At 38.2% G+C, this 24,670-nt stretch overlaps 2 protein-coding genes across 10 annotated transcripts in view; both read right to left on the reverse strand.

Annotated features, from left to right (window-relative positions):
* The window catches only part of LOC113644629 (cAMP-responsive element modulator-like), a 66,413-nt gene that overhangs the window by 13,955 nt on the left and 27,788 nt on the right, over positions 1 to 24,670 (reverse strand). For 4 of the 8 annotated variants that reach the window (XM_027149632.2, XM_047811605.1, XM_047811602.1 and 1 more), the window contains exons 8-10: positions 23,939 to 24,019; positions 23,344 to 23,500; positions 22,474 to 22,537 (exon numbers count right to left, since the gene is read on the reverse strand). In XM_027149632.2, the coding sequence (XP_027005433.2) occupies positions 22,489 to 22,537; positions 23,344 to 23,500; positions 23,939 to 24,019 (287 nt within the window). In that variant the 3' untranslated portion in view covers positions 22,474 to 22,488. The other 4 variants (XM_047811607.1, XM_047811608.1, XM_047811604.1 and 1 more) reach the window with 3 other exon arrangements.
* cpne3 (copine III) lies at positions 915 to 13,840 on the reverse strand. 2 transcript variants are annotated; one of them, XM_027149133.2, is made up of 17 exons: positions 13,682 to 13,840; positions 10,884 to 11,024; positions 10,596 to 10,775; positions 9,803 to 9,877; positions 9,158 to 9,229; positions 8,961 to 9,041; positions 8,138 to 8,227; positions 6,300 to 6,398; positions 6,112 to 6,198; positions 5,967 to 6,026; positions 5,743 to 5,876; positions 5,098 to 5,152; positions 4,958 to 5,009; positions 4,715 to 4,848; positions 4,293 to 4,529; positions 3,910 to 4,024; positions 3,518 to 3,659 (listed from the first exon to the last, which is right to left on the reverse strand). In XM_027149133.2, exons 2-16 carry the CDS (start codon positions 11,013 to 11,015, stop codon positions 3,914 to 3,916), a joined length of 1,599 nt encoding a protein of 532 aa, XP_027004934.2. In that variant the 5' UTR covers positions 11,016 to 11,024; positions 13,682 to 13,840; the 3' UTR covers positions 3,518 to 3,659; positions 3,910 to 3,913. The 2 variants fall into 2 exon arrangements, with proteins under 2 accessions (XP_027004933.2, XP_027004934.2); XM_027149132.2 differs by lacking the exon at positions 3,910 to 4,024 and having other exon boundaries at positions 915 to 3,659.

A 24,670-nucleotide genomic window follows, 5' to 3' on the forward strand; every position in this document is an offset into this window, starting at 1 on the left:
TGTACCCATCCCGAGGCATCCAGACATTGTACCAGCTCCCAACGTCCTCTGTGGGACGTAGCCTTTGGATGTCCGCTGAGCCGAGGCCGACTCTAAGAATCCTGAGACATCTCCAGCTAGACTCTGTGATACTAAGAATATTTGAAGTCCATGATCTTTACACCAATACAACATTTATCTGACTGTATATTACAATCACACCCCCAGTGTCACCCATATGAGGATGGGTCCCCCTTGAGTCCGGTTCCTCTCAAGGTTTCTTCCTTTACCATTTTAAGGAAGTTTTTCCTTGCCACTGCTGCCTGAGTCACCTCACACTTGCTCATAGAGGGATAAATACATACACATTGTGAACTATATGTATCTAATAATAATCTTGAATTTTTATTCTGTTAATTCTTTTTCTTTTATTATTCATTATTTCTTTTATTATTCCTTATGTTTACCTACTGCTCTATGTTTATGTTCTGTAAAGCTGCTTTGAGACAATGTCTATTGTAAAAAGCACTATACAAATAAACTTGAATTGAATTGAATGTCTTTATGACTTAATACTGATTGGATGCAGCTTCAGCCGACATAGTTCTTGCTTTTTTTGTGTTTTTGTTTAATTAGTGTAAATGTTCTATTACTATTATTATTACTACTACATTTATTATTTATTATTATTATTATTATTACTATTATTTTTTTTACAATTATTAAAAGGTCACACAAAGGAGATTGTGTGGATAATAATTGTTAAAAATATGTTTTCTAAGATCTTTAATGCCTGTGGTTTTCTAGGTGATGGTGTGTGGTAAATCTCACATTTATACAAAAAAAAGATTTTTTAAAACTGACTAAAATATATGTGAATTCTTCATCGTCATCATTTCCTATTGTCACAATATTTAAGAAAACACAAAAGACAATTTGCATTGAACAATTTATGTATGGAATTTGAGACAGAAGACAAGCATTAATCAAATTGCCTGCAACTAGGAACAAACAAAATAAATCACAATATGCAAAAAAATGTGTTGATATTTGAAGCATTGAGCTCAGATCAATATGATATGTGGTTATCAATTGTTGTAGCTAATAACCAAATAACAATGGTCAGTTGATTAAAATAGGGACATATTACACTGAACTGAAAACTGTTCCACCACAATGAGTACAATCAACAATGAGTACATAAATGCAATATACAGTATAACATAACACAACGTCACACATCTATGTAAAACACCTTCCACAGTCTTGCCCATTCTGAGAATTTGCAGCATAAAAGTTAATAATCAGTTTAATAAGTGATTGGACATTTCTTTATTCCAAACTGCACATTTAAAAAACATTCAACACAAAAATAAAAATGTGCACAAACTTTTCAATCTAAAGCCCAAATGAATTGGGAAGCAATTTTTGTTATAAATGCATAAAAATATGTATGATTAAATATATCTGTAAATTCAAATAATGTTTTGAGAAAACTAGAATGAGTTCCTTAATACTGTAATATAGGTTAAAGTAATTATATGGCTTATAAAATAAATCCTAAATAAAAAAAAAAAGCTTGACCCATCTGGAAGTTTGGCAAGACACTGCAGTATATACAAACATACTGTAACTGACCATGGGTCCAGATAAAACTAGTCTGCCTTCATCTGTAATCGCTTTACCCTGGTCAGGTCTGTGGTGGAGCTGGAGACTTCTCTGTGAACACATGTTTTCAAGCCAGACACACACGAATTCACAACTAGAGACAATTAACACAGCCAACTGACCTAGTGGCATATTTCTGGTGGTTGACGGAGAAAACACACAGACACAAAAAGATCTCCACACAGATAATAACCAAAGTTCAGGATCAAACCCTGGTGTGAGGTGGTAACTCGTTCTGTGAGGTAGCTACCTCACCACTCTATACCCATTCAGATGCTATAGGAAATATAAATATCGGTATTATTATTATGGCACTTAATAGCATAACTGCTCATAAGCAGCGTTAATGATTTAAAGTTTTTTCATTAATGGAACGGTGTAAACTGTGACAAAAATGATCATTTCCTCTAAATATTAAAGTAACTTCTATACCAACAAGTAAAAATATATCCTGCTTGAAAAACTTATTGAACATAAAATTACAATTTTTAAACATAAAACAAACATAAAATTAACAAAAAAATAGATAATAAAAAACAGTACATGCTCACATTTGAATAAATGTGTTTAAACATGCACTTGGGCTATGTACACATTAACAGCATAAACTAGTTCAGCCCTCACCATGCCTTAGCTTTGTAGAAGAAATCAGAAAAATAACCAGATAGAAAAGTATTTTGGCTTCACACAGCTGTGTCATATTTAGAAAAAATAGCACTTAGGACAGATTCAATATGTTGATTTGAACATAGCTTTAAATGAAGAGTTTCATGATACGACTGCCCCGGTGTCTCCCCTGTGTCTAAAGAGCAATTTAGAGCATGCGCTTATTTGATTGTTGTCAAAACATATCTTGTTTTAATAAACAGATCTTGTGTGTATGTACCTGACTCAAAGCACACTGGACTATTGTTACCAGGTGTGTGTAGTGGGTGAGATGTTAACTGGTATAAATGGAAAACTGTGCAGACTTTAAAATCTTTTTTCTGCACCAGTAACAAAAGCGTTCTGCAGCCAAAAGGAATAAAATGCTTCATCGTTTAGTGAAGTCTTTCAGATTAGTGTTGGAGCAGAAATCTTCATGTATTGTGCAGTCTAGAGGTCTTCACGGGTCCACTTAGATCCGAAAACCCGAGGTCTGACCCGAGTGGGTTCGGGTCTAAAAGTTTCACGTGTACCTCGGATACGAGTCTGGTATAATAATAGTGGCATCGGGTCTCGGGTAATTTAAAATGAATGTGTTTTTACCGAACGGACCCGAGAAGACCCGAACTACTGTATCTCACGTGTGTGCATCGACTCGAGTCCTTTTCCAACCTCTCCTCTGTTTGCCAAGACCGCTTGCAACATGTGGCTGGTGACGTGTGGCTGGCGGTAAGCTAATTTTCGTTGAAACAGACCTGTCAATCAATTTTGAATCCACGCTGTAGCGGTTACTTTAGTGTAGAGTTATGCAACATTCGGGTCCAGTCGGGTTGAAAAAAAAAAGCCATCGGGTCGGACTCGGGTCTATTTGTTTTCGGGTTTGTCTCGGGTCGGGTCTTTCTTAAAAAAATATAAATAAATTATGCACGTCGGGTTCGGGTAAAAAGTGATTCGGGTCACTTCGGGTCGGGTACTTTTTTTTAGACCCGAGAAGACCTCTAGTGCAGTCCATACTTTTTAAATCACAGAGCCTGCAAATTTGAACTGCAACATATGACACTGAGTATGGGGATTAAATGTAGAATTTTGTTGAGATAAATGATAAATTTAAAGTGGAAAAACATCTTGTACATCTGTTTACATGCTTGTATGAAAGGGTCTGGCATGCTGTACAGGAATGAAGCATGAGCTGGTAGAGTCCCTTACTGGTACTCTCTGAAGCGGCATTAGGCGTTTAGCTTTTGCCCATCAGCATCAGCCACAGGGGTGCTTGATTTAAGAGGGCTGAGCTTCATCATGTTGAAGAAATTGACAACCTGGCCAGGAATCTCTGCCAGTACACTCTGTGCCAATGCCTCTTTAGGAGCCTATAAACACACAGAGACAGAGAGAAAGAGAAGCTGCTGTTGGTGATGTTAACACCATGATTATGAGGTTAGCGTTCATAAGGAGAGAAGTTAAAGCAGGCAACAAGAATCATGATGCTTTAAATGGATCATGTTACATTTTGCATTTCTCTTATGCTCCAGTCCATGCAAAATTTAGTGCAGACAAAAGCAAGGTGAAAGTAAAATCAGGGAGACTGATTTTTTTAAAAAAAGCCTACAATAACCCTACATGTCTATGAAGGGGTTGGTTCATGGGGAGGATGCAGTTTTTTTAATGTGAAGTACGACACAACTTGTTGAGGCAATTCTGCTAGTACACACTGGGCAAGTGCTCCTGTGGGTGCCTGAAATGAGATGGAAAAGAGGGAGAGGCTGGCAGAGCTTTAATGGAAATATCACATAGTGAAGAGAGCATGCACTTAATTGCTAACTACTAAAATTGCGATCTAATATCAAGTTTACTCCATAAGCACTATTCCCTATAAAAATAGTTCGAGCTTGAGATGATTTATTTTTGTAATCAGCACTAATGCACAAAACATCACACCAGCAGCTTGAAAGACAGGTATACATCAAGGTTAATATGGCTGGATATATTTCAGGTAAACTTACATTCTGGAACTGTCTGTAAGGAACAAACTGCACAATGTCCCTCATGGCTGTCTCTCCTGTGGGAGATTTCAGACGTCCATCATCCCCATCCAGGATTTCCATGTCAGTGAAGTCAGCCCCACCCACACCCACAATTATGATGGACATGGGTAAACGGGCAGCAGCTACAATGGCAGCTCGGGTATGGTCCATGTCTGTGATCACGCCGTCCGTAATAATGAGCAGGATAAAATATTGCTGTCTCAGAGAAACACATAAGAGAGAAATATGAAGCAAAATACGAGGAGTTATAGAATGTTTGTAACATATATTAAAGAAATCATGACCTTCAACACAGTGCAAATGAAGTATTCTTTTATTTAAAAAAATAAACAGAATATTTGCATAAGTATACTGTACTGTGTAACTATAATGATACTCACACTGGCTGTATTCTGCTGTTGTGCCTGTTGGGCAAAGTTGCTCACATGTCTGATGATGGGAGCAAAATTTGTAGGTCCATAAAGTTTGACCTGTGGCAGGCACTTCCTGTACGCATCTACCATGCCCTCTACTCCTACAGTAGCAACATCAGACACACCAAACATCAACATCTACCATTCGCCCTCTGAGCAATTTTTCAACAGGAGATTATTGTCCCACTTGACATTACTTCAATAACATACCAGCACAAAATGGATTAGATGGATTGAAGTTAAGTGGAAACTCATGAGACACCTGTAAAATAAACATAGCCATAATGTGTTCATATTCCAGTACCTCCATTACCAGTGCTAAAGTTAGAATGTTCATATTTTATATTTACCTGCCAGTTTGGGGGAATCTGTGCCCCAAATCCAAAAGCTGGAAATAATTTGTCACTGGAAAAAACAAAACAGCATTTGTTGTATTAAAAACACCACCTTCTAGCAAGTTTTTAAACTCTTTTACCAGAAGACAAAATACTGTATGTGCTGTTTTGGGGATTTGGCTTACCCATGTTTAGCACTGAATGTTTAGCATTGTGGTTAGTGGCTCTAACAAAAGTAGTTTTCATAAGCATTTCCTTTTTACCTAGCCTACTGGGTTTTTATAGGGTATCTATTTATTTAGGCTGGTGTCTATCATGTTTTACTATCAGTAAAGCTCACACGCCTTCACCTTCCCTAGCCAACAATGTCCTGACTAATTTGATGAACTCATGGGCATAAAAATATCTTTTGTTTATTCTGATGGATAATGCCAAAGAAGTCGATTGAACACAGGTTTACCAGAACAAAGATTCAAGTAATTAGAACAATGCACATACATCAGTATATTTTTGTAAAATCCGGTAATTGTCTTACAGATTTTTCCTATTGTTTAGAACTGAGCAGAGACACAAATGAATTCTCAATGTTATGTGTAAGAAACAATTCAGAACCTTTTCTACACAATAGTGGTAAATGAGATTTCATTCTCGCAACTTTACCTGTCATAATCTTGAATCACCAGTCCAACAGACCAGATAGCAGACAGATACTCATTAACACCACTAGGACTGATGTAGTGCAAAGAGGTAGGAGACTTTGGGTCACCATTTGACCCTGTGAAGTCCACTCCAACCTGCAGCAGAAGAAGCATGAGTGGTGGTAGCCTTATGCAGAGGACCATAGTTCAGTAAGAGGTCTTTATTCATAACCAAAACTGACTTACAGTAAAATTTAACTGGCAGCCACCCATGACATAATCCAAAAACGTGTACTCTTTCACAACCTGAGTCATAAACAAAAAGAAAAACAAATTTAAATAGATTTTGCACGATAAAAAACAAACAGCATCTTTAAAAATTGTACAATACCTGGCAGAGTTTCACGCTCACAACACCAGAATTCTTATAGTTCTTTTTCTTCTGCTTTTTCTTCAAGTTTATACAGTCAAACTCTGCCTGTAGGACAAAACACAACCCATGTGACAAACAGAATTACTATCTAATGACATTTAATAGCTGTGACAGTAAAATCAAAGTATTTTATAAGGTGTTCTTACTGGAGAAGGGCGTGTAGCCTCCTGTAGGCGTTTTAAATTGGTCTCAAAAATCCCAATAAGGTCATGTGAGCCGTCATTGTCATAGTCATAGCATTCCACCTTCGGATGCATAAAAGTAACAACATGACTGTCTAAACCTCACTCTCTCAGTTCACACTAACACAGCAAGCCAGACAATAATAAACACCATGCATCAACACCAGTGTTGTATAAAGTACTTGAAAGCAATACTTGAGTAAAAGTACAAGTATCGTACTAGAAAAAGACTTTGGTAGAAGAGAAAGTCACCTGTTAGAATATTACTCAAGTAAAAGTCTTAAAGTATCTGATATTTACTGTACTTAAGTATCAAAAGTACTTTTCTGATTTTTAATGTACTTAAGTATTTCAAGTAAAAGTAAAAAGTAAAATTTCAGTGATTTTCGGTAGGCATAAGAGCAGGGGCGGTTTTAGGATTTCATCTTTAGGGGTTTTAGCCCTCAGTGAGAATTTAAAACAAGAAGAGTTTTATATTATTTAATATATGACTACATAGTAAGCCAAAAGTTATGGTATTATTGGTAAAATAAATGGCAAAATTGGACACCAAAATTTTATGCATGATGTAATGATGCCAGTCTTGAATCAAATTAGTTCATGTATGTGTGCATTCTCTACAAACAGTGTGTCCAATGAATGCAGTCATTAATAAACAAATATTCACAAGACAAAGACCAAATCATATATATATATATATATATATATATATATATATATATATATATATATATATATATATATGCTTTTGGTTGCTGCCGTTATAGATAAATGCCTCTGCGCGTACCTGTGCTTCTCCGTAGAGCATGCATACGTGCGTAATGCAATCTAGGAGCAGTGATTCACCAAACCTCCCTTATTGCAGTCGCACACATTTCTTCTGATTTTATTTTGTAGTAACGAGTAACGAAGATGCTTAGTTTAAATATAGCGGAGTAAAAGTATACATTTTATCTAGGAAATGTAATGGAGTAAAAGTGAAAGTTGACATAAATTTAAATAGCAAAGTAAAGTACAGATACGTGACATTTCTACTTAAGTACAGTAACGAAGTATTTGTACTTCGTTACATTACAACACTGATCAACACCAAACCAAGAACCACAGATAGGTGAATATCTGTAATTCTCTCTATGATGTACATTTGTACAATGATTATGACTTGTAATTGAGCATGATGCCACTTAAAAATGAACAATGGTTTACAAAATCATAAACACCAGGACCAGACACGGTAATATTAGCTATGAAACCAGTAACGTAATGTTCTTGTTAAATGACAATATAATATGTGATGTATGATTAAAGTCATACTAAACACATGCTAAAAATAGTCAGATTTCTAATAGCAATACCCAGTAAGAGTTGGAATAGAGTTGGGTGTCTAAACCAACAGATTAATTAAAGAAAGCACACCAATCCTAAACAGTGCAACTTATAACTGTACTACTCTACTGAGAACACATTTGAGAACATTAGATTTAATGCAAACCATGTGATATAATTAAACTCAACTGTACAAGCACTGTATGACAGTCGTCATTCCTTTTTGAGACTTTTGGAAATAAAAAAAAGAAAGACATCAAAGTATTATTAAACAAATAGGTAGCAATAGAGGAATTCTGCATGCATTCATTCAATAATTAAAAAGGAGTTCAAGCTTTATAACACATTCAAAATCCAAAACCTAGTACTTTAATAACAAGGCTACCACAAACATATCAGATAAAATACATTAAATGTAAATAAAATGCCTGATGCCAAACTCAGTATTGTGATTTGCTAATAAATGGATTCACTACCTTGATAGGTTTCTCCATATCTCCTCCACAAAGAGACTGCAGAGGGATTTTAAAAGGTCTCCAACAGGGGTTTAGGTTGTTCTTTACCACCTAGGATAACAGAATGAAGCAGAGATACAACTTTAGCTAGCCATGTTTAAATAGCAATGATAAAGATTTCATCATTGCAACATAATGCAAGACTTCTTGAAATCTATGCACTATATTAGGAACGGTTGTACAACTACTGATTTGTGACATTTTCAGCCAATTCATTGGCCACAGTGCAGGTAGAACTACACAAGCCAGCAGCTTTAGATAATGTGATCACAATTTGGAATTTGGTGCAAACAGCATAAATCCAAAGACCCAGTCTGCCTTGTCTAGACAGGTGGAGGTGGTGTGATGATTTGGGAAATGGTTTCCTGACACACTTTGTCTGTTAAATCCAGTCAATCGTCACTTGGATGTCACTGCATATTTGAGTATTGTTGCATGTGCATCCCTTTATAGCCACAGTTTACCATCTTCTCTTGGCTTCTTCCAGAGTTCTAGTGCCTCATGTCACAAAGCAAATGTCATCTCAAACTGGACAATGGGTTCAGTGTTCTGGGTCAGATTTTTGTGATGTGGTAAAACGGGAGACTTGCAGCACCATAGTGCAACCGAAAAACCTCCAGGACTTGTGTGATGCAATCATGTGAACATGAATCAAAATCTCAAAGGAATGTTTCCAACATCTTGTGCAATCATTGCGAAGACAGACTAATGATAATACTCAGTATTAGCATAATGTTCCTAATAAAGTGCTTAGTGAGTGTATAAGGACTTTTTCCATTTATACCTCTGTTCGGTGGGCAAGCTGCCACGCTGAGTCCATTTGCCTGTAGAATTCCAGGTAAGGGTCTGACTTTCCGAAGAAATCCTGCAATCATCGTATTTTAGACAAATTATTTCCCTTTGACTCTAATTTAAAAAAAATAAGATTATGCCTTCACTGTAATTATTTGGGGAAAAAAAAAAAACTAGGTTTAATCTTACCATTTTATCCAGCTTCCTGGCCTCGACTTCAAAATTCACCACCCTATTGTCCTTAATTTCCTCTGCAGTGATCTAAAATAAAACCAATAATTTTTAACAAAAGGAAAACGGTCTCATTTTACCTAAAATAGTATTCTTTTCTCCCCAGTTTGCTCATCTGCCAAGTCCCACTCACTATCTCTATGCTCTATCTGGGAAGGTTAAAGGCTATCACATGCATGCTCTGAGACACATGAAGCCAGGCCCTGCATCTTTTAAACTCGTACTAGCAGGAGAGAGAGACAGAATGCCATTCCAATTATAAAACACAGCCGATTTTGCTCCCTAGACTCCCTTTAAGGTGTCAGCTGTCACATTAGCAGGATCTGATCTTGCCATCTCCACACTACAGGGTAAAAACTACAAAAGTATTCAGAACACTGAATAAAGTCTGTACTTGTACTCACAATAGCAAATAGTGTGCATTTTGATAATATCGAAATAAACTGCAGTGTTTACATTCATACACAATTACACTGAGGGCACTGTAATTAGTCTAACAAGTCTAGCAATGGTGTGTAACTACAGCCAATTTATAAATACAAAAACTGAGCAACATAGCTTTCTTTCTGCTATAGAAATGAAGAACAATGGAGAAATATTCACTGTAATGGTTCCTTTTCCTGCTGGTTTCTTGTTCTTTAAGATCAGAGGTCTGGTCAGCTTCTCACTGGAAACAATCTACATTTAAACAACAAAAAAGATGAATAAACATCTGATAAATGTGCGTCAGATACATGCAAACACAACAAATTTACAAAAATTCAGAAATAATGATCATGTTATGACCATTCTGTGACAATCCTCCCATTTTTCCTGGATGCTTTTCCCTTCATTGATACTCTGCATGGCTCGGAAACAGATACACTAATGAAGTGTGGCTTGTCTAGCTTGGGGGCATCAAACTACACGCTACATTGCTGGAGGGTAATGTCATGCTGATTCAAATGTTTTGACATATTTGAGGTGCAACCTCCATTAAAACAAATTAGTTTTCTGCATTTTATTTCACTCGCCAGTGTCTTCGGTTTGCTTGGAAAAAGCCACAAATTTTACCCTTTCACCCACATCATCCACTGTCTGACACTGGCTGATGTGTTACAGATGATTTAATCAGGTCCTGAAAGATAGCCACATTCATACATATTTACAATAAATTACCAATTTTAGGATCAATAAGCTGAACTGATTTTTTTACTTTGTTACTAGATTTTTGATTCCCAACCATAACGTAGACAGATAATAGTGCACTCAGTGAATGTTTGTTTAGTGTTTGTGCATGTATTCTTCTATTAGTGCTTCTACTAATTCAAAATGAAAGTATCTTCAGATAAGAACACAAACATAAATGGAAAATTGAGGAACAGATTTAATAGGACAATGTAACAGATTTTCTTACCTGCCCCAAGGAACACTCCAACTCTCCAAGGAAGTCATCATCACTCAGATCAATGGTTTTGTTGTCTATATCATAAATGCCAAATCTAAGTTTCTGTACAATTTCGAAGTGATAATCGATGAGAAACTTCTTGGCAAATCTGGGATTCAAGCAATTCTGAATTTTCTCTGTGCGGCCCACCTGAGAAGCCAACAGCATTTGTTATTGATCAGTTAGAAAAAAGTGCCGATTGCTGGATGTCTGGTCGTTAGGCACCTATATCTAATATGCCAGGTCTTACATACTCACCTCAAACCATTGATTTCCAGATACATTCATATGCAGGACACAAAGTGGGTCAGACTTGGAGCCAATGTCCATGTCCAAAAGGTTTTCACAGGAGACTGTAAGCTCCACTTTGGTCACACACTGCGTCGCCATTAAGGGAAGCTTTAAAACAGCATATAGTATTTTAAGGTTTTGTTGAAAATGTTTGCTTTCAATGATTTACCTCTCCATGCTTTGTCCTCAGTGGGTTTAATTTGAAATCTGGTATGACAATATATAGCATACATATATAGCAGTTTATGTACTTATTTACTGCATTAAAAAAAATCTTAGGGTAATATGTAACTATAATTTAACATCACTTCTGTTATTGCATTACTCCAGTTCTCTCGATACCCTAAGTTGACCTACGAGCTCGCTGTGTAGTAATTATGTAACTTTGGAACAGTAGGATTGCACAACACTGAAACAGTTCATTTTGTCCCTTACTGCAGCACTTAAATTCTAAGGTTTATAGTGCACTCAGTTGCGATTACATGGTGATCTTCTCTCTTACGATATTGAACAATCAGTTATATTCCAATGACTTGTGAAAGCAGATCATTCAAAGTTAGGATTCGCTTTTTGTTAATAGGCATAACACACCTGTCTGACAGCTTGTCAACCATCTGTGGGTGATGATTTAAACACTGGCACTTCCAAGTGTAAAAGGCGGTCTAAAAGTTAACCTCTAAAAATACTTCACATAAAAACTGCTTTATTATACTAAATGAAATGCTAAGGCACATAGAGGTTCAGTGGGCAGCTCTCTGGGCTCAGGTTATTGTCTGTGTGGAATTTCATATGTTTTCCTAGAGACTGTGTAAAATTCCTCCAGCTTCATCAGCTTCCTCCAATTTCCCCAAAATATTTAGTTGATGTTGGATACTTGGCTTTAATTAGCTCAATTGCCCCCAGTTATAAATGACTGTATGTGTACATTGTGTCCAGTGATGGATTATCAATTCATGTGTGTATTCCTGGGATAGGTTCTGGCTCCACTGCAACCCTGACAAGAATCAATACATGAAAATGAATGAGTAAATGGAAGAGTAAATGAAGGAAAAGATAAAAAAAAAAAATGCTATTCAGCATTAAAACTACAACACTACTCCTGCTCACAATATACAACAGCCCTGTGTCATCTGTGGAGACCTTCAAGTTTCTGGGCACTACCATTTCCCAAGACCTGAAATGGGAGTGCAACATAAACTCCATCATCAAAAAGGCCCAACAATGATGCACTTTCTACGTCAATTAAGGAAGTACGGTCTGCCACAGGAGCTGTTGATGCTGTTCTACACTGCATTCATTAAATCTGTCCTGTGCACATCCATCACTATGTGGTTTGGAGCAGCAACAAAACAGGACAGAAACAGACTGCAATGCACAAACAATAATTGGTAACTGCCCACGACCCAGGACCTGTACGACACTGGAACCAGAAACCGGGCAGGAAAAATCACCACTGACCCTTCACACCCTGGACACAACCTCTTTCAGCTCATTTGATTACTAAAACTGCCAGACACAGGAACAGTTTCTTTCCCCAGGCAATCACCCTTATCAAAAACTCACCATAATTATATTCACTGCTTCCTATCATAAGTACTGCATTATCAGGACTGTCAGTCATCAAATCATCTGTATATTACACACTACTGCTGCTGTATATTGTACAAAAGGCATAATATTGCACAATATTGTTATTTGCACTCCCACACTTTATGTACATAACTGATTGTTCATATTGAATACTCATATTTAATACTCATTCTGTCTATATTGTATCTCATCGTCTGCATTGTCTTGTATCGTTTGTATAGTATAATGTTATTTATGTCTGTACTTTTGAGAGTCACAATTAGCTGGAACCAAATTCCTTGTGGGTGTCAAAACACTTGGCAGACACAGGAACAGTTTCTTTCACTCTGATTAACAACTCACCATCATTATATTTCCTGCTTCATATCTATAAGTACTGCATTATCAGAACTGTCATCTGCATATATATCAGAATTATCATCACATCATCTGTATATATTAAACACTACTGCTGCTGTATATTGTACAAAAGCACAAAACTGTTATTTGCACTATTATGCACTTCTCACACTTTATGTACATGACTGATCTGTCATATATTCTGTATTCCTATTTAATACTCATAATATCTGTATTGTCTCACATCGTCTGTATTGTCTCATATAGTATGTATTCTCTTGTCTTGTATAGTATAATGCTATTTATATCTGTACTTTTGAGAGTCACAAACGGCTGGAAACAAATTCCTTGTGTGTAAACTCACTTGGCCAATAAACCGGATTCTGATTCTGATCACTTATGTAGCATGTCGATATAGTGTTACATATTTATCCTATTTACTCCTAACTAAACTAGTTAATATTTAAACCTTTGATGATTTGATCATATTTACAGCTTGGTGATTTGTTCTGAAACCAGTGTCTGCTGCCAGACGACTAGTATTAAATATGTTGAATATTTTACACGTTCAGCTTCTGGGATCTCATACAAGACTATATCACTCTAATATTTCACTTTAAATTATCGAAGAATTGTTCAATTTAAACTGTTTACATTAAAATGACTCGGCTAACGTGAGCTTAGCCTCGAAAACCTCAGAATGTAAACAGTTAAACTGGCGAACCTCAAATTTGTGTTCAAACAATTATTTAGTTCCTCTTTAGCTTCAGAGTCTAAACCGGTCTAGATAACTGCAGGACAAATACACTAAAACAACAGCCAGATGGTAAACTTACCAATTAATTGTATTTTTACCGAGGAAAAGATTTTCGGTAGCAGTTAAAGCTCCACTCCCTTTAGACAACAGTTTCAGCTCCACTCCCTTTCGAAAGCAAACTCCCTTATTAACAGCACGCCGTGCGCATGCGCAGATCGCGTGCATTGGAGAGGGAGTTCAGCTACTTCCTGCTGCCAGTTGCCGATTTTTCGCTGAACCCCTACTGGTGCATTGGCTAGGCCTGTCGCAGTGCACAGTGTAGTGTTAACATAATAATTAAATGAAAATAGTCAGTGATTGCACAGTTTTCATTCATTCATCTTCTACCGCTTATCTGAACTACTCGGGTCACGGGGAGCCTGTGCCTATCCTCAGGCGTCATTGGGCATCAAGACAGGATACATCCTGGACGTAGTAGCGCTGATTATTATTAGTAGTAGTATTTTTATTTTATTTTTAATACATTTTGAATTATGTTTGGATTTTACTAGATGTATATAGCCGTATGAAATGGAGTGAAAATTAAATATCATTAATTCTTATAATCGTTTTTCTCACATTTTCTACAATCTAACTTCAGTTCACGACCTCACCATCTGTGTCGCCAATTCCCTTTGTCTCCAGAATGTGCGTATGCACGTCTCAAAGTTTGCTTATAGGTGCGCACATTTTCCCGTCAAGTTTGTTTTTTATAGATCACAACCTTTGCGCGAAAACTGGCAGACCTGGGGTCTCATTTATAAAGCGTGCGTACGCACAAAACGGGGCTGTAAATGTGCGTACGCACGCTTTATAAATGAGACCCCGGGTCTGTGTTGAACATTGTAGTCAAACTCCATTAAGCGTGCGGACCATATGGTAACACGTAAACCGGCTCGACTATTCCCTTTGCTTGTGAGAAGAGTGGTAAGAGCTTGATGGTCGGTGCACAGTAGACATTTTCTACCCCACAGCAACTTACTATTTCTTTGTAGCCCAGAAGCACGCCAGTGCTTCCTTCTCGACAATGGAGTACCTTTGTTAAACATCGGACCAGGAGCATGAAGCAAAAGCAATCGTTCTTTCCGTTCCAGTGTCATCCAGCTGAGTTAAGACAGCACCAACACTGTAATCTGAGGCGTCACAGGAAAGTATCGTGCTGTGATTGGGGTTGAATAAGGAAAGAGTCTACTATTGCTTGTTTGACTTTATCGAAACTTTCTTGTGCTGCAGTAGTCCATTGAAATTCACAGTTTTTGTGAAGCAAAGCTCTCATTGGCTCAAGGAGAGTAGCATAATCAGGCACGAACTTACTGTACCAGGCACTTAGTCCCAGAAAAGAACGTAGTGTTGCTACATCAGTAGGAGAAGGTGCATTTGTAATAGCAGTAGTATGAGCATCATCTCGGTACAGGCCATCTGCTGAAAGTTTGTATCCAAGAAAGCTAAGAGTCGTTAAGTTGAATTCGCATTTACCTGCGTTCAGTTTCAGACCAGCTTCACTAATCCTCTTTAGAACAGTGTTAAGGTTTGTATTGTGACTGGCTTCTGAAGAACCATGGACTATCACATCGTTCAAGTAACACTGTACACCATTAAGTCCTTTTAAGATCATGGACATCATGTGTTGAAAAGCAGAAGGTGTTGAGCACAGTCCATAAGGTACTCTATGGAACTGGTAAATGGAACTGGAACATGAGTAATAAATGCGGTCAGTCCTCTGCTCTCTAGCATCTTGAGTTCAGTTGATACAGCTGCTCGCAATGATAGGGGTAAGTGATGAAGTTTTTGTTACAGGCTTAACTTCATGACGGATCTTCACTTTGTGCAATTTTTTTTGTGCAAATCTTCAATTTTTGGGGCATCCAAATCCAGCGGCAATTGGTATGGGAGCAGAACTACCAATAGAAGCAGGTGAAATACTGGAAGGTTGGAGCATTACACAGTGTTTAGCAGGTTCAATCAAGTGACCCCCTTTAATCTCAATGTCCAGTGCTTGACATAAGTCATGTCCAATTACAGGAGGTCCTGATTTCACGATGTTGAACTCACCCGCGGCAGTCTTCCCATAGTATGTCACATTCAGGGTCAGGTAACCACACATAGGTATTTTCTCTTTTGATTAAGCCAGAAACTGTACTTTTGGTGGAAACAGGGCACATGACCTGAAGTGTTCTTTAAAGATGTGTTGCGGTAAGATCAATACTCCAGACCCTGTATCTACTATCATCTTAATGGTGCAGGTCTCCGTAGGAAGTATGGGTGTAGCTACGGTAAAAGTACCTATTATGGCTCCATCATCTGTATGGCGGTCAGTCACACTAAGAACCGTCAATTCAGGAAAGCATACTTTATTAACTGATTTTGATGAAGATTTACACACCCTTGAGAAATGTCCGACTTTTCCACAAGTTCTACAATTACAGTCTTTTGCAGGGCAGCACTTATCATTTGCAAGGTGGTTCGCAGAACCACAGCGGTAACACATCTGCTGTCCTTTCACATGCTTGTCCTCCTTCGATTTCATTCTGGTATTTTTGTGTATTCGTGCCTTTTCTTGCTTTTGTATCGCTGCTACTTGCTTCGATTCCCCTTCAGCTATGACCTTGGCGTCTGCTACTGCTGCTTCAGTTTGTCTTGCAATAGCTAGCGTCTTTTCAAGGGTTAAATCAGGCTCTAGTAACAGTCTTTCGTGGATTCGGGGCATGCACGTTTTTTTCCACAATCTGATCATGGATCATTTCATGCTCAATACAGTAGCTCCAAAAGCGATGTTTTATGTAGTTCATGGAGCGCATCAACATAATGATCAGTGGACTCACCCGTGGCCTGAGCACGTTGTCTGAAGCGTTATCACTCAGAGACCACATTCAGCTTGGGAGAAAAGAACTGTTTTTGTGCTTGTAAAGATCCATGCAGATGACACCCAACTCTACCTTACAGACAAACTCACCGGTTCTTTTCCTCCGCCATCTTTGTCAAGCTGTTTAGCTGAAATTAACGACTGGCTCTCAGTGAACTTTTTGAAGGTAAATGGCAATAAAGCTGAGGCTCGATCTGTTGCTAGATCTGTTGTGTATAAATCTAATTGACAATACTGCAATCTGTCCTTCCTCTCAGGTTAAACGTTTGGGTGTCATCATGGATAGCACACTATCTTTTAAAGTTCAAATTAATAATATCACACCGATTGCATATTTCCATTTGCGCAACATTAATCGTCTCCGTCCCTTTCATTCAAATAATAATACTGCAGTTCTCATTCACGCACTAGTCACCTCACGTATACACTACTGGAATGCTCTTCTTAGAGGTATTCCCTCCAAATTGCTGCATAAGCTTCAACTGGTTCAGAATTCTGCAGCTCGTGTTCTCTCTAGAACACCTTATACTGATCACATTTCTCCGGTTCTCCAGCAATTGCATTGGCTTCCAGTAAAATAGATCTTAGAAATTAGATCTTCACCTTCTGTTGTGGTACCTCAGATTCAACTTACTATGTTGCCCCCTGCCTATGGAAATCTCTTCCCCTCAATGTTCGCAATAGCGAGTGCTTGTTGACTTTTAAAACGCATCTTAAGACATATCTTTTTATACAGACTTTCTTATGACATGTTTTATTGAGACTTAAATGCACTTTATATGTATATGCTGTTTGTTTGTGTGTTTTGTCTATAAAATTATGTATTTTGTCTGTTTGTAAATAAAATACATTATTATTATAATTCTGGATTAAAATTCACTACATAGAAACAAAATGAATTCAATATTTAGTTCATTGTAAATGTTCAATTCAAATACATCTATATGTAAATCAAATATACATATACAACAGCTTATTTAATATATAGTCTATTCTACTATATTGTAAGCATTGTTAATTGAAATATTGATAAAATAGAAAACAATTTTCTTTATAAAAACCCAGGATGGTATGGAGTTTTTTTGCTGGTATATTTCTTTTGTCCCAAAGATAAACAACATACAGAACAACAAAATGAAAAGAAGCAGATGCTTAAGACCTAACTGTGTTAGAACCCGATTATGGTCTAGGGGCATTTAGGGAAGTAACACTCAAAAAGATTTATTCCCAGGAGTGTGTGTGACATGGAGGAAGGCAAGACAACAACTTCAACCGATAAGGACATTTATTAATCCCAAAATTATAGTGAGTGTCAAAATATATATAATGATAAAGAAGGTGAAACTATATACAAGCCAACTAATGAAATGAGAGATATGAGGGGAAAAGGGACGAGATTGGTACTAAAGGAAAGAAACAAACAAAACAAAACATTAATTTGTTTTGACCTACTAACCTAACTAATAACAAAATGTCTTGTGGAACAAAACAAGAAAAACAATCTGGGAATTATATACATCAATTACAGAACTAAAATGTGTAAAGATATGCAGAGTATGAAAACTAATTTTCAAAAATATTTATTCAGGATTAAATTAAAATTCACTACATAAAAACAAATTTAACATTTGGCTTTTAATAATCCCAATCTGATAATTGATCTTTTCCTTGAGCTTCTTGTTTTTCACCTTCAGTTCGGCAATGCGGTTTTCAAGACATTTAATGTAGTACTTCTTCTTCTGATGGTATTCCCATGCAGCTTCCCTGGAAGCGATAACAAAGACCCTCCCAGAAGGAAAGGTTATAATCTGAATGAAAGAAAGAGTGAATGAATGAATGAAAGTCCACAGCCTGCATTCAGAACCAACTGATATATAGTATTGTGAACAATAACTTGTTATTCTAACATACATGCACTATATTTTATCAATGTTACAATAATTTAAATACCATGTTAAATTTGTGCATGTTCTGGTTTTGTTACGCCTTTATGTTTTTTGAATTTTGCTTATTATTTTTGTGACGGTCACTGGTGTCTTTCGGTGTCTGGTTCTTGTTTCAGCCCCTCGAATTACGTCACATATCCGCCTGCATGCCACTGGACGTTCATCACATGACACGCTATGCCCCGCCTCTTCGTCGTGCTATTGGCTGGCTGCGACTTTCAGGGGGACATTTAAACCACGTCGGCGAAAGTGAAAGGGAGAAGAGGAAGAGAGAAAAAGCCGGTTTTGAATGGTTGTATGCTGTGGCTTGCGTGCCGTACTACCCCGTTGTGCAAAGCACAGTGTATTGTCGAATGGGTTGATTTAGTCATTTTGTGTTTTCTGCCTCGTTGTATGTGCGTCCTGTTGTATGTGTTTTCCATGTAGATTTTGTAAATATGGTTATATGTGGACCTTGTAAATACACCCTATTCGGTGGTTTGTAGGAAGTCGGTGCCAGTTTTGTTATTCAGTTTATTATTGTTTTTGGCTAGATAGGGAGCGAGGGAATGACATGTACTTTCTTTTCTCTGGATTAGGTTAAGGGAGTTGTACTTGAGTTAGAGGGAGTTTTCCTTATTATTTTGGCCTTTCCGACTTCTGAAGCTGTCACCACCTAAATAAAATAAATACAAGAAGGAAACTGTCATGCCACGTTTCTGTTATTTTCTTTTCTCTTTTCTATTTTTGAGCTGATTTTCATTTTTACCTGTATGTTACGGTCTGACCTAGACCCGGTCGTAACAGAATTGGGGGCTCGTCCTGTGCGCTCCGTGTGTTGTTCTTTTCGGATACGTTTGCTGGCGGTTTTGTCTTGGCGTTAGGGGTGTGAGGTTTATTTTATGAGAGATGGCTACAAAGTTTGATCTAGATCAGTTTGTTATTTGTCCTACGTTTGAGCAGTTTGAACGATGTCGTAAGGATGACTTATTAACCCTTGCAGACTTTTTCCACATATCGGTTCCATGAAGTGCCAATAAGCGCGACATCAAGGAGCTGCTGTGTGCGGAGCTGATAAAACAGCGAATTCTTGTTGAGCCTACCGCGGAGGGTGTTGCATTAGATTTAGTTGGTTCTGAGGATTTACCGGCAGCGGAGGCTAGATGTAAATCTGAGGACATAGATCCCGCAGTACTAGCAGGCTCACCGCTGGAGGAGCCCGCGCTGGCGCTCCAACTAAAACAACTTGACCTTGAGTTAAGTCGTCAGCAGTATCAGTCTCAACTAATACAGTTACAAACCTTGGAGTTGGAGGCAAAGAAGGAGATAAGACTCAAGGAGCTGGAGTTAAGGTTTGCTCTTGGAGAGAGGCCAGAATATGGTCCTAATGTACCTCCGGCACCTGCGTCTCCTGCACCTGCGCAGCCTGTGCCTCTACATGAATCATCACCAGTGTTACAGCGTGCACACCAAGGAACCCCGTCTGTAAGTGTTGCTGGGTTTGATGTTAGTAGGCATATTGCGTTAGTTCCTATGTTGCGGGAAAGTGAGGTGGACACATATTTCTCTGTTTTTGAGCGCATTGCCGCCACTCTGCAGTGGCCTAGAAACATTTGGACGTTACTATTGCAATGCAAGTTTGTGGGGAAAGCTCAAGAAGTGTGTTCTGCGTTATCATTAGAACAAAGTATGGATTATGAAACTGTGAAATCATCTGTCAACCGTGTTTTCTTCTCCGCGGCGTGATGTTTCTGAGAGGGTCTCGGTGAATACTCCCAAGAATGCTAGTGAGTTACGTGAATGTTTTTATTGTCGTGAGTCTGGACATCTCATTGCTGCTTGTCCGGTGTTAACACGCAAAAACCGACGGAAAGCACACAACAGTCCGAAAAGTGTTGCTTTAGCACATACTCCGCCGCAACACTGACAGTTTACTTTCACTTGACTCAGTTGATTCTACATTCAAATCTTTTATTATAGATGGTATGGTCTCACTTTCTGACACTGGTTTGGATTTTAAGTCGGTGCACATTTTGAGAGACACTGGAGCCGCTCAGTCCTTTATTTTGGAGGGTGTTCTCCCGTTATCGGACCAATCTAGTTGTGGTACAGATGTTCTGTTTCAGGGTATTGAACTTGGGGTAGTGAAGGCACCTTTGCATAACAACATTTATCTTCGATCTGATGTCGTGGCTGGATTTGTTAAAGTTGCAGTTTGATCGCAGCTGCCAGTTAAGGGGGTTTCATTTATTTTGGGCAACTATTTAGCGGGTGGGAAGGTTTTTTGTTGGCCTGTGTAACTGACTTTGAATGACCGTGATGAGCTGTACGTGAATTTCCCTCTGTTTTTACTTTGTGCGTGGTGACGCGTGCCCAGGCCCAAAAAATGAAAGATGCTGATGATCTTTCAGACTCATTTATGTGTAGTACAAATCCCCTGTGTGAGAGCATCCCCGAGAGTGATATGATCCCCAGTTCTGAAACTGACCCAGATATTAAAGTTATTTCTGTACTGAAGGAGGAATGTGATAAGTTTGGTGTTGGACGTTCACAACTTGTTTAAGCCCAGCAATCAGACCCTTCACTCTCTCTGTGTATTGCTGCGGTTGTGGAAATGTGGAAAAGTCAGACATGGCTAACTATTCAACAACTTATTTCTTTGATGGTGATGTGTTAATGCGTAAATGGGCACCTCCAAACTCGGATCATGATTGGAGGTCAGTCTTTCAAGTGGTGGTTCCAAAGCCGTATAGAACCCAAGTTTTAAGTGTCATCCATGACCATGATCTCTCTGGCCACTTAGGGGTGAGAAAGACTTATAATCGTGTGTTAAAGCATTTCTTTTGGCCTGCTATGAAGTCCGATGTCAGCAGTTATTGCTGTTCGTGTCATGTTTGTCAAGTAGCGGGTAAACCTAATCAGGTTATTCCCCCTGCACCTCTTCAGCCTATACCTGTAATGGGTGAGCCTTTTGAAAGAATTTTGATAGACTGTGTGGGCCCCCTTCCTAGAACCAAGTCTGGAAATACCTACTTGCTAACTATGATGTGTGCTGCTTCTAGGTACCCTGAAGCCATACCTTTGCGTAGCATAAAGCCTAGAGCCATCATTAAGAGCCTTGTTAAGTTTGTTACCACCTTTGGGTTACCAAAATACATCCAGTCAGACCAAGGTTCAAATTTTATGTCCACGCTTTTTAGAAAGGTTATGACGCAACTGCACATTCACCACCAGGTATCTAGTGCATACCATCCTGAATCTCAAGGTGCCTTAGAAAGGTTCCATCAAACCTTAAAGTCTATGCTTCGGACCTACTGGTACAGTCAGGGAAAGGACTGGGATGAAGGGATTCCCTTATTGTTATTTGCCATTCATGATGCAGTGCAAGAGTCACGGCTTCAGCCCAGCTGAACTAGTCTTTGGTCATACTGTTCGTGGTCCTTTAAAGCTGTTACAGGAAGAGTTCTTGTCTCAGAGCTCTAGGAAATCTCCAGTCAAGAGCAACGTAGAGTATGTTAGTGCCCTTCGTGAGCGTCTTCATGCAGCTTGTGAAACACTTGCTGGCTACAACACAGTCCTGTATGAAAATGCGATTTGATAAAGAAGCAGTGGAGCATACGTTCCAAGTAGGGGATGAGGTTTTGGTTTTATTGCCATTACCAGGCTCAGCTCTCCACGCTAGGTTTTCTGGGCCCTATGTTATTGAGTCTAAGTTGAGTGACACCGACTATGTTGTAAGACTCCTGATCGGAGAAGGAAGTCTCGTGTTTTCCATGTTAATATGCTGAAGTCGTACGTTTCTCGATCTACCTCGGATGTTGGTTCGGCAAGTCCAGAAGAGGTTTCAGTAGCAGTTGTCTCTATGGGAGTGCCACCATCTGATTATTCTCCAGAAATGGATGGGCTCTTCCTAGGTAGTGCTTGTTTTCCAGGTGCTCATTTGAAAAATTCAGAATGGTTGTGTAATATGCAGGTCAACTTGCTCATTTGTCACCACCGGCCCGAAGAGACGTGATTAGTCTTATTCAACAATTTCCATCACTTTTTTCTGACATTCCTTCACGTACCACTGTTCTTAAACATGACATTGATGTTGGTGATAATGCCCCTGTTAAACAACATTCATACAGAGTTAATCCCACAAAGCATGCCATGATGAAAGCAGAAACTGATTATTTGATGGAAAATGGTCTTGCTGTGCCTAGCTAGTTCCCAAACCTGATCGAAGCTTTCGATTTTGCACTGATTATAGAAAGGTTAATGCTCTAACTAAAGCAGATGCTTTTCCCCTACCCAGGATGGAGGATTGTGTTGATCGGATAGGTAGTGCTAAGTTTGTAACAAAGTTGGATCTTCTGAAGGGCTATTGGCAGGTTCCATGCCATGTATTATTTGAAAATACAAATGTTTTTCACATTTGACCCATTCTAAGCATTTAAAGTGATTTTCTAGGTACCTTAGGAAAAAGTGATTTTCTAGGTACCACACTTTTTCCTGTTTCGATGTAATATTCTAAAGAAAATCATATCTGTGGGTATGTCCAGCAGCATGACAAAGTCGAGGAAAGTTTAACTTTATGCAAATATGGTTGCAGTGACTGCTAATCACTAGTGTATCTCACCAGTGTATTTACCAATAGTTTCTCTCTTGAATGTTTCACTTTAGCATCAATAAAACTGATTTGGAATGCTATTTGAAACACCCACTGATTATAGTTCTTACTTTGTGATTAGCATGTGTGTGAAAGTAGAATAAAGCAGCTGAGCTGATGGAAATGAAGTTGGTGAGAGCAGTTATATGCTGAAAAGTTATCAAAATAGTAGCAAAGTGTTTGTGCAGTGAGCTGTCATTTAGTACAATAGCAAGTAAAAAAAAATAGTGTGTAGTGTACTAAGGATGGAATTATTGTGTTACCTGTTCTTCATCAGGCGAAGCTCTCTTTTGCGTGAGGCCTCTTCAGCAAGTTGCTGAGAGCTGTGCAGAGGGCTTGGTGAGCTCGCCATCACTACACCCTGTGGCAGGCTGGTGGCGGGAGAACAGATCCGATATGCTGACACGTCTCCAGTAGCAGCTAGAGTAACCCACATACCCACCCACACACAAACAAAGCTGCAGTCAAGAGTATTTCCAGTATTTGTCCATATAATTTTCAAATGAATTTATTTGTAAATAAATAAAATAGCAAACCTTAAATCTAATATATGTCTAATATACAGAGCTGATTTCATCATAACATCATGTAAAATGCTTGAATTCTATGAAAATGTATCATATCACAGTAAATGCTTCACTGACTTCAGTCAGAAAAATTTACTTTAAGAATACAAATTTAAAATATTAAAACATTTCATGTAACAGTGTACAGGTTAAAGAACACAATCCAATTAAGCATTCAGGTCACAGTAATAATAAAAGTATTAACTATACACAGCTAAATAAACAAACAAACAAACAAATAAATAAGCAAGCAAGCAAGTCTGCAAAAAACGAATGCAGACAGAACTCTTACTGCTGGTGTCTTCCCCAGGAAGTCCATACACCACAGTCTGTAGAAACTGCCACACCAGTGAACACTGCTTGCTGCCATCAACTAATTACATAGAAAATATTAATGTCAGTCAAAAGGCATTTTATCCAAGAAATGCTCCTAATTGATCCTAATTATCCTGGGTGTGTCACGAATAAAATGGCAGTCGAACATATTAGGTTTCAAACCTTATTTAGCCTGAGCTGCCCTCAGACATTCCCGCTTGTTTCAAACTAACCATAGGCTGTATAGGAGAATTTGAATTTAATCCTGAATAAAAAAAACAAACTATATATGATGTAGTATGCTCGTACTGAATGAATCTCGTTTGCTGTTAAACAAAATGTAGAGCGGCAAATTGGATGTCCTGACAAAATACGTTACCATCAGGTAAACTCCGCCGTATCAAATCCGTATCTAACACAGAAATCATTTATAATAAAGTAGATTTAACATGTACAAAAGTAATATTTAAAAAGCATTTACCTTATTCCTTCCTAGCTCCGATGATGCCACGCGCGCTCTCACTGATCTGGGATCTGTCGTGAGTCGGAGCACGGCTGTCATGGCCGCGAGGTAGTCTCACATTAACTGACTGAATTGAGCTTATAACATTAAGCTGTTTTTTTTTTAAGGCTATGGACATCGTTAAACACATATTGAATAACTTACTTTTCAGATAGAATTTCAGTCGCTTTTATATGAAGATGCAAA

The sequence above is a fragment of the Tachysurus fulvidraco genome, chromosome 3, assembly GCF_022655615.1.
Source record: "Tachysurus fulvidraco isolate hzauxx_2018 chromosome 3, HZAU_PFXX_2.0, whole genome shotgun sequence".
Lineage (NCBI taxonomy): Eukaryota > Metazoa > Chordata > Actinopteri > Siluriformes > Bagridae > Tachysurus > Tachysurus fulvidraco.

What these genes read in the sequence shown, in the direction of transcription:
- cpne3 (XM_027149132.2), bottom strand. Translation starts at nt 11,015, where the DNA reads ATGGCGACGCAGTGTGTGACCAAAGTGGAGCTTACAGTCTCCTGTGAA. An exon ending in AGCTTGCCCACCGAACAGAG is followed by an intron (nt 8,228 to 8,960) that starts GTATAAATGGAA and finishes CTGTTATCCTAG; the next exon opens with GTGGTAAAGAACAACCTAAA. An exon ending in TGAGCGTGAAACTCTGCCAG is followed by an intron (nt 6,027 to 6,111) that starts GTATTGTACAAT and finishes TTTATGACTCAG; the next exon opens with GTTGTGAAAGAGTACACGTT.